A 12,554-nucleotide genomic window follows, 5' to 3' on the forward strand; every position below is an offset into this window, starting at 1 on the left:
GGTATTTTGTCATTTCTTGCCCTGTCCGACGTCTCCCTTCAACCACCTTTCAGTTGTCTGTCCCCCAGGGAGGAGGTCAGCACCCTATGTTTTTAAGACCCCCAGTGGCTACTCACCAAAATAATGTCTTTGCTGTATGCCAATTGACCGTAGTGTCCCCTGAGACTATGATTGTGAGTTCCCAGGCCCAGCAACTCATTCCCTCAAAGTTGCTTGTTTATAGCTAAGAAAATGTTCCAATTTTGTCCTCTGTATGCTGTCCTATGGGAGCCCTGGGGCATAGTAGTTAATCAGTGACTGTGATGTGCAAGGTCAACAGTCCAAAACCACTATCCCCTCTAGCAAGGGAAAAATGGAGCTGTCTACTCCTGTAAAGAGTTACAGTCTTAGAAACCCACAGGAGCACTTCGACCCGGTCCTATAGGGTCTCAAGAAGTTAGCATTGACTCGATGGTAGTGAGTTTGGTTTGGTATGCTCTATTATATTCACATATCTATTTTTTAAATTAAAATATAATTTTAGGGGGGCTCTTAGAAAACTTATTACAATCCATACATCAATTGTATCAGGCCTTTTTGTACATATGTTGCCATCATTGTTTTCTAGACATTTACTTTCAATTGAGCCCTTGGGATCAACTTCTCTTTTTTCCCTCCCTCACCCTCTCTTGTGACCCCTTGATAGATTATAAATTATTATTATTTTCATATCCCCCACTGACCGCTGTCTCCCTTCTCCCATGGTTTCTGTTGTTGGAAGTGTGTGTGTGATTGTGTGTCGATTTTGCTATCAATTCCCCCTTCCTAACCTTCCCCCTCTTCCCTTACCCTTCTTGTGTGGCTATTCGCATTCCTGTTCCTGGATTTCATGTGTCGTGAGCTCTTCTCTCTTATCTGTACCTGTGTACAAGCTCCAGTCTAGTCTGAAGTGAGAGGCAGCATTGGGGTCATGATAGTGGGGGTTGAGGAAGCCTCAAGGAACCAGAGGAGTATTGTGTGTTTCACTGGTGTTTTACTGCACCCTGGTTGACTCGTCCCTTCCCTGTGACCTCTCTGTGGGAGGATGTTCCACTGTCTACAGATGGGCTTTGGGTCTCTGCTACGACACACCCTTGTTCTCAACAATATGTTTTTTGTTTGTTTATTTGTTATGGGTCTTCTGATGCTTGTTACCTGATCCCAATGACACCTCATGATTGCACTGGCTGGTGTGCTTCTTCCATGTGGGCTTGTTGCTCTTCTGCTAGATATCTTCTTGTTTAACTTCAAGCCTTTAAGACGCCAGATGCTATATCTTTTAATAGCCAGTCACCATCCACTTTCTTCACTACATTTGCTTAACACCCATTTTGTCTTCAGCAATTCACATATCTATTTGTAGCACATATAAATACAGATGTAGAAAGAGTTACTGCCGCACATATGCATTCATAGGCTTAATTCCATTTGCCTTCTCACACTTGTTCAGCTTGTGTCGATCTTGGTGTCCACTTGAGATTATGGTCATTTCTTTTATTACAAGATTGTGTGTGGAATAGTAATCACCTTTTTGACTTGAACTTGTGCATCTCCTAACGTCTCATAGTGACTTCCTTTGCCTTCATTATTTTGTGCCAACCTCCCCTTCTTGTATATTGCCTTTCTTTTCACCCAAGTTAATATGTGTCAACCCTCTACTTAGTTATTTATTCTCCCCACTCTCTGAAATTTGGAACAACAATTACTCTTCTGATGGAGAGTGGTGGAACCACCCAAACTCTGACCCTTAAATGCCTTTAAAAATTGGAATCCAACTCATCCTTATGGCTCAACTTTTTGTCAAAGGATAGGCTTATCAGGTAAACCAGGGTGCCTTGGAACAATCAACCATATGAGATGAGAAAGGCAGGGATAAAACTCAGGAGGCAGGAGAGGATATGACAATAGGACAAGGGAAATGCGAAGCACAGGGAGGATGTGCTGAGAGGTGGTTATATGGTGGGGATTGCAATCAATGTCAAGAAACAAGAGGCATATGAATTTTTGAACAGAAAACCAACCTGCAACTTGCACTGTGAGCTTTCACTCAGATCACATTAACAAGTTTTTATTTTTTAATGATTTTATTTTGGGGGTGCTTCCTCTTTGGAATAAGAGTTTTATTTTATTTGTCTTTATTATTAATTGGGAGTTAATCTATGTGTCATTTCATAGTTCAGTCACATCAAGTAGAATTGTACAATTGCTACCACAATCAGTTTCCAGACATTTTTTTCCTGCATAGACTCTTGACATCATCTCTTTTACCCCACCACCACCACAAAAAAAAAGTTTAATAAAAAGTAAAAGTCTCTTTTCACTTCCTTTAACACTCTCTTCATCCCAGAATTTACTACTCTTGTGGCTCTTTGTACATATTTATCTATGCATTTTATTTATAATATTTAAGCATTTGATCAATGCCCATCTTTTTTAATGTGACAATACTTAGAGCCAAGTGTATTCAATAATTTTCTCAAAATGTATAGTTGTTCCAATATTGTTTTAGCTCACTTTCAGTTTAAGAGGATTATGTGCAAGAATCGCAAAAGCACACTAAGTAGGAAGATTTTGGGAAACAGAATCACCTGACATTGAGCCTTAGCTCCTGTGTCACTAAATCCTCTAACCCTGCTGAGCCTCAATTTTCTTATTGAAAGAAGGTGCTGGAATAGAGAGCTTCTGGACTTTCACTGCTCCAATTCTTTGCATTATTTGTTTTTCCTATTTTGTAAGCTGAGGGAATTTCTGAAAGAAATACTATAGTGTGGTTTAAAAAAATCAGTTTGTTTAGGTTCACTTGTAATGTTCCATTCCTTAAAATAGTTGCTTAGATTTTGGTAAAAAATGTATCTTTTCTTGCTTTGCTCCAGCCCAGCAAGTGCATGGCTATGGGACCTGGAAAGGATATGCTTGAAAGCACACAAATTATAGGTCGATCCATATTTCAGAGAGCCAAGGTATGTAAGTCCTGGGCCCTGTTCCATTCACCGGCATTGGAAATTATTCCTTCAAATACACCGACCTTGTTCATTTACTCACTGCCATTGAGTTGGGTCCAACTGCTAGTGATCCAGCAGGGCTGAGCAGAAATGCCTCTTTTGGGTTTTCCTAGGTTGTAAATCTTTACGGGGACAGAAAGAGTCGTCTTTCTCCACAGGAGTGGCTAGTGGATTACAACTGCTGACTTTGTGGCTAGTAGCCTAAAGGGTTAGGCTACATTAGGACGGGAGGGCTCCTTACACTATTTATGAGGACCAGACAAAACCCAGTTCGCTGCCATCGAGTCAATACTGACTCATAGCAACCGCCGGTAGATTTCCAAGACTGAAACTGTTTACAGGAGTAGAAAGCCCCGTCTTTCTCTCTCAGAGCTGCTGCTGGAGGTTTCAAATCGCTGACCATTCAGATCGCAACACCACGCATCACCACTACACCACCAGGGGTCCTATTTATTATGAAGTCGATAGTTACTAGACAGTTAGAGATCAGGCTGAGCGTGGGAATCTGCAAGACTGAATACAATTACAAATCAATTAGGGGGCTTGCTTTCATGAGTTACACAAGAGGCTCTCTCCAAAAGCTTGGATCTGACGTCTTACAGGAAGTACCGTGTATGCTCGTGTATAAGCCGAGTTTTTCATCACATTTTTAATGCAGTTTTTGTGGTAAATTTAGGTGCCTAGGCTGATTTTCAGGTTGGTTTATATTTGAGTATATACGGTACATTTAATATCAAGTACTCAAGTTGCAATGATGATGGAGTCTATGGGCAAAATATTGAACAATATAGGAAGCATCAAAAGCAGATGGGAAGAATACACAGAGTCACTGTGGCAAAAAGAATTGGTTATCATACAATCATTTCAAGAGGTAGCATATGATTAAGAACTAATAGTTATTGCAAAGGAAGAAATTCAAACTGCAACGAAAGCATTAGCAGAAACAAGGGTCCAGGAATCCACCAATGAGATGTTTCAACAAGCAAATGAAGCACAGGAAACTCAGTAGTCTGTGTGAGGCAATTTGGAAGATAACTACTAGGCCAACCAACTGGAAAAGTTCATATTTGTGCCCATTTTAAAGTAAAGTGACCCAAAGGAATGCAAAAATTATAAAACAATATCATTAGTATCATATGCAAGTAAAATTTTTGCTGAATATCAACGATAGTAACTGTACATTGACAGAAACTGCCAGATGGAAGCCCAATTCAGAAGAGGCCATGGAAAAAGGGCTATAATTGCTGATATCAGATGGATCTTGGCCAAAAGCAGAGAAAACCTTAAAGTTTCCTTGTGTTTATCAACTATGCAAAGACATTTGACTATGTGAATCACAATAAATTATGGAAAATAAGAACAAGCGTTCCAAAGCATGGAATTGTGTTTATGCCGAAACTGTCCATGAACCACATCATACGAACAGAACAAAGGCATACTGCATATTATAAAATCAGAAAAGGGGTGTGTCAGGGTGGGTCCCTTTAACACACTTGTTCACTCTGTAATCTGAGGAAATTGGACTATGAAGAGGAGTGTGGCCTCGTGATCGGAGGAAGGCCTACTAACAACCTGTGAGCTGCAGGTGACACCACCTTTCCCACCCACCGAAAGCACAGAGGAATCAAAGGCCAAGGATGGCAGCCTTCAGCATGGATTGAGACTTAATGTAAATAAAATAAAAATCTTCCCAGCTGGAACAATGAATCAATGGAGAAAAGACTGAAGTTGTCAAAGAATTTCCTATTACTTGGATCAACGATCAAATTTCAACAGTTAATAAACCCAGTGACTTGAGAACATAAATAAGACACTGAACCAAACCAAAGAAGACGCTTAGGCAGCCAGCACATGAAGAAATGATATATATAACTATATATATCACAATTATATATAAAGAGAGAGAGAGAGACTTTAATGACTCATTGCATTAGGTAAATCTGCAAAAGTTCTCAGTTAAGAGTTAATGAGCACAGATGCCACTTATAGCACTAAGGGATGCCTGAGTAGTATTTTGAATCATATCCTATATATGTAGCAGCTGGACAATGAATCAGGAGAACTGATGCATTTGAGTTATGGTACCGATGAAGACTATTGAAAGTACCACGGACTCCTAGAAGGACAAACGAACCTGTCTCAAAAGAAATACAGCAACAAAAAAAAAAAAAAAAAGAAGAAAGAAATACAGCCAGGAGGCTCCTTCCAGGACCAGGCAGTGTTTTGTTTTGCATCAGAACTGACTTGATAGCAGCTAACAATAATGATGACCACGCGTTTGTGTTGCATGAGTGTGTAATAAATATTTTGTTCTAAGGATCTAAAATGTTTCAGGAGCAATTAAGGAGGAACAAAAGCCCCTTAAAAAATGAAACAGAAAATTGGTAGCCCTAGTCAGCTTAATTACGGCAGTTTCTTTTTAATTACTGTGGTTTCATCAGTGGATGATTCTAAATTAACAGATTCTATTTAGGGTGGGTGGCAGGGACATAATTGGTGTCAGAAATGCTGTTACCATTTATAGGCCTGGGAGTCACAGTGATTCGTCCCACATCCTGGATTCTCTGCTCAGCAAGGCACAGACACCCTTTTCATCAGGGGCGGTGGGCTGAAGGGGGTGCTCCTGATGGCATAGCTCGGGAGTTTGAACATGGCCGTTGACACTGGAAGGGGACAGAGAGGACCTGGACTAGGGAGGTGTCAGTCAAGGGGACTTGTGTGAAGCGAGAGTTGCCTCTGGTGAAGAGCAATCGATAGTAAAGTTTGTAAATATTTTAATCCATACTGATCCTAAAAATGGAAAAGTGTGAATTGGCTATATAAAAATAATAAGAGTGGATGTGCATCGGGTTGATGCAGAGTTATAAGCCAAATGTGTGTCACTCTGTCTCTTGGTTCTTGCCATCTCAGAGGGCCCCAAGCTTCTGAGAGGGGTTCTCTCTGGGAAAACCCAAGACTACACATTCTGGCAAAGAAATTAATTTGGCTTATCCGCCTAATCTTGGAGACCTTGGGTGGTGCAAACAGTTAAGCTTGTCTGTTGATGTCTACCCAGATGGGCCTCGGTAGAAAAGGCCTGGCAATGTACTTCTACAAAAGTATGTAATGAAAATCTTACGGAACACTGTTCTGCCTTGATGCACATGCGGTCGCCACGTGGGGGAATCAAGACCGTGGCACCTGGTGCTGGTCCTGAAAATCTTAAATTTTCTCCACTGTCTTTCAAGTGACATTGACGCAGTTTGTGCCACCACCTGTATCTCTACAATTTCATATTCGTGAGTAGACGTAGATGAATAGTCTTGGGACTTTGAAGCTTCTGGGAATCAACGGAAGCTGGTAGCTATAGCCATGTGAGTAGAGGACTATTTCTAAGCAGCCAGGAAGACAAACGACGTTTGCTGAGAAGTGCTTTCCCAGGTAACTACTTACCGGATAGGTCTGGCAGGATCCACGGTAGTAACAGCACACCTGTAACAGCACACCTGTGTGGGTTTTCTAGGAGCTCTTTGACTCCGCCTCCCAGGAGGTAACTGGACCCCTGGCTTGTGCTCATCAGTGGGTGAACATGACAGATGTCACTGTCTGGCTCAATTCCACATATGCGGTAAGTGTCACCGACAGTAACAGCTCTGGGTTGCTCTCATTGTTTACTTGCAGCTTAGTTTTGGTTTCCATTTTGGTTTACTTTTGTTTTGTTTCTAAAATATTTCTTTTAGGTGAAAACCTGTAAGCCAGCACTAGGTTACAGCTTTGCAGCTGGCACGATTGATGGAGTTGGAGGCCTGAATTTTACGCAGGGTGAGTGAAGGCTGATGAAATCTGAGGTCCCAGGGACCGAGCCGCCAATGTCCTGGTCTCTGCGAAGTTTCAGTTGCGGTTGGTACATTTGTTATTTTTACTGATGAGCTCAGGGGTGTGCAGGTCTTATATGTTTGTGCACGATAAGCCCTGGTTTTCCTTGGCCTTTTATTTTTTTATTTATTGTAAGTTGGCTTTCCATTAATTCAAATATAATCAGAGACAAATTCTTTTAGTCCAGTTCAATCTAGAGATGATGCCTTGGGCTGGGGCTGGAACAGAATTGAGGAAGGGGAACTGTATCTTCATCAGTATGGAAAGGATCCACCCTCTGGTTTGGTGAATGGAGCTAGTCTTTATCAGACAGAAGCTTTGAGGATCCTGAAACTTGTCCCCCACACCTCTTATCTAAAAGGTTTCAAAACGTTTGTTAAAAATGGAGTTAGAAGATAGTGGGATTTTTCCCATGAAATTTTTGCAACCCCCCCGAGTACCTATTTCCACAAATCTACCACTGAAATGCCTAATTATTTTAGCTTTATCCTCATCATCATTGAAATCATATGCATTATAAAGTAGAGAAAATGGAGCAAACTTTAACACTACCTACAGGGAGCATTTTGTCTTTTGTTCTTCATATTTTGTTCTTTAAGAACAATATATGTATACATGTATGTTTCTTAATTTTTAAATTTATGCATCTATTTTAAAAGGCACATATACTTAAAATTAAGAAATAACTGCTGTGATCTGATCTATTTAGCATCATGGTTCCCAGTAGTCATCCACCCAGTTGATCATTGAAAAAACATATTGAGATAAAAAGTCCTCATTTCTTCACCATTACCAGTTGATGTCAAGCCATGACTCATAGTGTTCCATATGCGTCAGAGGTTGCCTTTTTGGAAATAGACCCCCAGTAGGTTTTTTTGTTTTTGTTTTTTTCTTGAGATGCCCTTGGGAGGTCTTGACCCTCCAGCCTTTCTGTTGGCAGCCAAGTGCATCACATATTTATAGCTACATTTTTAAACATTTTTTTCTCATCAGGATGAGCAAGAAGTATAGAAATACAACTTATTCAAACTCTTTGGGATTATTGAGCAGCAACTGTAATGATAGCTCTGAAACTCTCAAAATAATTGTAATAAGATTTGGATGAAAATGATGGTGTTCCCACTGAGTGGGTTGAAGAATTAATATTAAATATAACATGTCTCATAGGTAACATGGTAGGAGATCCATTTTGGGACACAATTCGGGACCAGATCCTGGGCAAGCCATCTGAAGAAATCAAAGAATGTCATAAACCAAAGCCAATTCTTCTTCATACTGGTGAGGTAATACATGCTAATTTACATACTGAAATTAGCTTATTAGTATTTTTCCATTTTTGACTTGTCTCTTTATGAATGGTAGATTTCTATTGACATAGGATGTGTTAGTGAGCTCTTACCAGATCAAGTTTTTATGTGGATTGATTTAAAATATGGCTGCAGTGAGCCTAAATCTAAGGAACAAGTTGCATGATTATTGCACGTACTGATCTAGCTTTTGAAATCCGTAATAGCTAAAAGGAACATTCAGAACCATTAGGAAGGACAAAGAAGGTAAACATTTTTTCATTCTGAATTCATTTATATTGGTTCTAGGAAGAGAGTCTACATGTAATTCTCTGAAGAGGAGGTTCACTCTGGTCATATTAAAAAGAACACAGTCCTGTCTCCATTTTCTTACAATTCAGGCAACATTATTAACTAAAGCAATCTTTTAACACTGCTCTGGAACATGTAGTTTTACATTGTAAATGTTAAAAGATAATGTCAGTGTTTGCCTACATAGAAAATTAAAGCAACAACAAGAACAACAACAGAAGAATTGGTAATATTTAATGAAAATTCATAGGAGAGAAGATAGGAAAGGAAGGAAATGGAGGGGAAGGTTCGATATCAATTTGAATTTGGAAAAGGATACATTCTTTTCGAGACCCTCTGGAGAATAAGGCAAGACATGGCAACAGAAAGCTTGACTGTATCACAGTAGAAAGAAACTCTTAATTTAATCTATCCTAATTATGGAATTCCTGTAACAGACTCTTTACTTATTGTATTGAGTTAGTTAATTGTGCCAACCTGGCTGATAATCACATGTGGGGCTAATTGAAAGGCACACGGATAAATGGATGGTGAGCCTCGCCTTTCTAGTTCTCGGGTCTCTTGTTTTGTGATGGTTGCACCGGGTGCAGCTGCCTTAGCAGTTCCCGGCTTCAGCTAGCAAGATTGACTTCCTACAAGACATCCCCAAGGAGAAGCTACATGGACCTATCCTGATGCAGTTCTGGGTGCTGAGCAGCCATGTGGAGACCCCTGCTAGTGCTGAGATGCTTATTCGTTCACTGACTCAGCTTTCCTCCTGCAGTCGGCATTATTGCCTCTGTTTTGTGAGGTGGAGGACTTTGTGGACTGGTGTTGGGTTAATGTTGGACTTGTGGGCTTGGGCAGCATTGGGTTGGGATGTTTTCGTGATGCACATTTTCTTTACCTAAAACTCTCTCTTATACATGAGTCGCTGTGGATTTGTTTCTCCAAAGTACCCAGACTAATACATGTATCAAAGAAGTTAACCGAGTATAGTAGAAGAATCCTCAGTTTTTTGTTACATGCTGTGATCCCGCAATGACAAATCCACCCAGAATCTCATTGATGAGAAAGTAAGACCGTATAAATGGGATTTGGCATTTGAGAGCCATGTGCCATGAAGATGACATAAATACCCATTTAGAATATTTAATACTGTATCATGAATTAGAAAGAAAAATTTGGGTGAAAGACCCAACCAGTTTAAAACATTTTAAATCCTTTAATATAGAACTTTTTGTGACCATACATGTCTCTTCACCACAGAAAGAATTAACATGATTTTTGTGTTTTGTGTTCTCAGCTGACAAAACCACATCCTTGGCATCCAGATATTGTCGATGTTCAGCTTATTACTCTTGGGTCCTTGGCCTTAACTGCCATCCCTGGGGAGCTTACGTAAGTTTTTTTATTTCTTAAACTATGCTTCTTTTATATATTTCTGTAAATATCACTTCTCCTCGGTGGTATCTAATTCTCTGTCAGCCACTTTGCATCCTGCTGCACTAAGTTTGGCAACAGTGACAAATATACCTGCCTTCTTCTTGTGGAGGGGGAGAGGGGCTATCCCTGAAGAACGAGTCTATCTACATTAATTACTCTTAAGGTAACCACAGGCATTATTGAAGTAAACATGAAAATTTGGAATATTATCCCAAATTATAGTGCCAGAATGCAATAGGACAAACAGCGAGAGCCAGAATGCAACAGGACAAACAGCGAGAGCCAGAATGCAATAGGACTACCTTATTTCCCAGCTCTCTTAAATTTTCTTCTTTTGTCAGGATTCAGTCTTACCACTTTTGCATTGCTTTATTGGAAGAACACACTCAGTATATCTTACATTGAAAAAACTCAAGAAAAATCTAAGCCTTCAATTGCAGTATTAAAAGATGATGTGAGCAAAATATTGAATTATGCATAAAGCATCAAAAGAAGATGATAAAAACACACAGAGTCCTGCCAAAAAGAACTAGTCAATATTCCACCATTTCAGGAGGTAGTATATGAGCAAGAGTCAATGGTACTGAAGGAAGAAATTCAAGCTACACTGAAAGCATTAGCCAAAAATTGACGCAATATCAATTGAAATGTTTCACCAGGCTGATGAAGCACTGGAGGCACTTCTAATGGTCGTCTCATTTGTCTAAGCATGTACAAGCAATTTGGAAGACTACTTCTTGGCCAAATGGTTGGAAGAGATCCAAATTTTACCCATGCCAAGGTGACCCAACAGAATGCACAAATAAATTGTAGAACAATATCATTAACATCACCTGCAAGTAAAATTTTTCTGAAGATCATCCAACAAGGATTGCAGTAGGACAGGGTGACAGGCAGCTGACAGAGGCTCAGGCCAGATACAGAAGAGGATGTGGAACAAGGTATGTCATTGCTAAGAGATAGATCTTGGCTGAAAGCAGAGGATACGGGAAAGATATTTACTTTTGTTTTATTGATTATGCTACCGCAACAGATTCTGTGAACCATAACAAACTATGGATAACCTTGAGGAGAATGGGAATCCTAGAGCACTTCATTGTGCTGATGTGGAACCAGTGCATGGATCCAGAGGCATTTGTTGGAAGAAGCACACCAACATTCATGACCAAATGATTATAAATTATATAATCCAAATCCAAAGGAGGGAATAATATCGGAGCTTAAACTGTGAGATTCTGGTGTGCAGAAGGCTATGGAGGACAGTGGAAGCCCAAAATACATTTTCAGGATATTCACAGGGGGGATGGGAATAAACTGACTACCACACAGAGAGGATGCAGAGACGACAGTAGGAGATTAAAATGATAATTCTGACTTGAATGGTTAAAACCGTCTCACTTGATCTCTCCATTGACATACACTTTTGGCTTGATATGATTTTAATATTTTCTATGTGTGGTTTTTTTCACATTAGGGTTTATCTCTATTTTATTGTGTTATTTTTATAGCCATCTTGAATCTTTGTTAATGTTTCATTAAGCATTTCGGTATATGAAACCAAGGAGAGATGAAACTATAGAGGCAACAACTAGAATAAGTGTTCTTGGGGGGGTCTGGTGGGGGACAAAGGGGAGCTGTTATCAAGGAATTCAAGAAGGGAGAAATTTTTTGAAATTGAGTTCGGTAACAATTGTACAATACTGTGTGATGTGATTGTACTATGGAATGGTATGATGTCTGCATTAGCTCCTAATAAACAGGTTCGGAGGTGTGGGGGAAGAGGCAGTTATATGAACAGAACAAGGACATATTGCATAGTTCAAGATCAGGAAAGGTGTCAGGGTTGCATCCGTTTACCATTCATATTCAATTTGTATGCTGAGCAAGTCAAAGAAGCTGGATTATATAGATAGAATTGGCAGCAGGATTGGAGGAAGGCGGATTAACAATCTGAGATAAACAGATGACACACCTTGCTTGCTAAGTGAGGAGGACGTGAAATACTTGCTGATGAAGATTGAGGACTGCAGTCTCTGCCATGGATTACAACTTGATATTAAGCAAAAACCAAAAACCATCACAACTGGATCAGTAGGGACTTCATGATAAATGCAGAAAAGATAGACGTTGTCATGGATTTAATCTTTCTTGGACTTAAATTGTCATGGATTTAATCAATGCTCATGGAAGCAGCAGTCAAGAAATCAAATGATGCCTTGCGTTGGGTAAATCTGCTGCATAAAGCCAATGCACAGAGAGGACCACAGGGCCGGCCTCACCAGAAGACACGATATCCCTCACTGATCCATAGCACTATTGGGGACCACACTGGACACACACTGAGGGAATTGTGCCCGCTTGGACCCCACCACATAGAGGCAAAGCACTAAGGGCATACAACAGAGCAGCAAGGGGAACAGAGCAATGAAGTCCTTGGGGAACACCAAAAATAGACTGTGGGGCCAGGGCATGGCGCCCCATCAGACTCCACTGGAAAACACTCGTAAAGGACAACAAATAGACCTAAAACTATTTACAAGCTTTTCTTTCTTTTTTTTTCATTGTTGTTGGAGCTATTGTGTTATTTTCTATTGTTGCTTTGTTTTGCTTGGACTTGTGTTTGTGCATATTATTATCTCTAAATGTCTATCTAGAT

The 12,554-nt window shown here is 40.0% G+C and overlaps 1 protein-coding gene across 1 annotated transcript in view; it reads left to right on the forward strand.

Moving 5' to 3' along the window:
- Window positions 1–12,554, forward strand: part of ASAH2 (N-acylsphingosine amidohydrolase 2) — a 115,893-nt gene that overhangs the window by 76,156 nt on the left and 27,183 nt on the right. Inside the window, exons 13-17 of the mRNA XM_004701366.2 lie at window positions 2,892–2,978; window positions 6,523–6,627; window positions 6,740–6,821; window positions 8,043–8,158; window positions 9,759–9,853. Of these exons, the coding sequence (XP_004701423.1) occupies window positions 2,892–2,978; window positions 6,523–6,627; window positions 6,740–6,821; window positions 8,043–8,158; window positions 9,759–9,853 (485 nt within the window). The remainder of the gene's footprint in view (window positions 1–2,891; window positions 2,979–6,522; window positions 6,628–6,739; window positions 6,822–8,042; window positions 8,159–9,758; window positions 9,854–12,554) is intronic.

This window comes from Echinops telfairi, unplaced genomic scaffold (assembly GCF_000313985.2).
Source record: "Echinops telfairi isolate 266 unplaced genomic scaffold, ASM31398v2 ScPeMD7_70;HRSCAF=299, whole genome shotgun sequence".
Classification (NCBI taxonomy): Eukaryota; Metazoa; Chordata; class Mammalia; order Afrosoricida; family Tenrecidae; genus Echinops; species Echinops telfairi.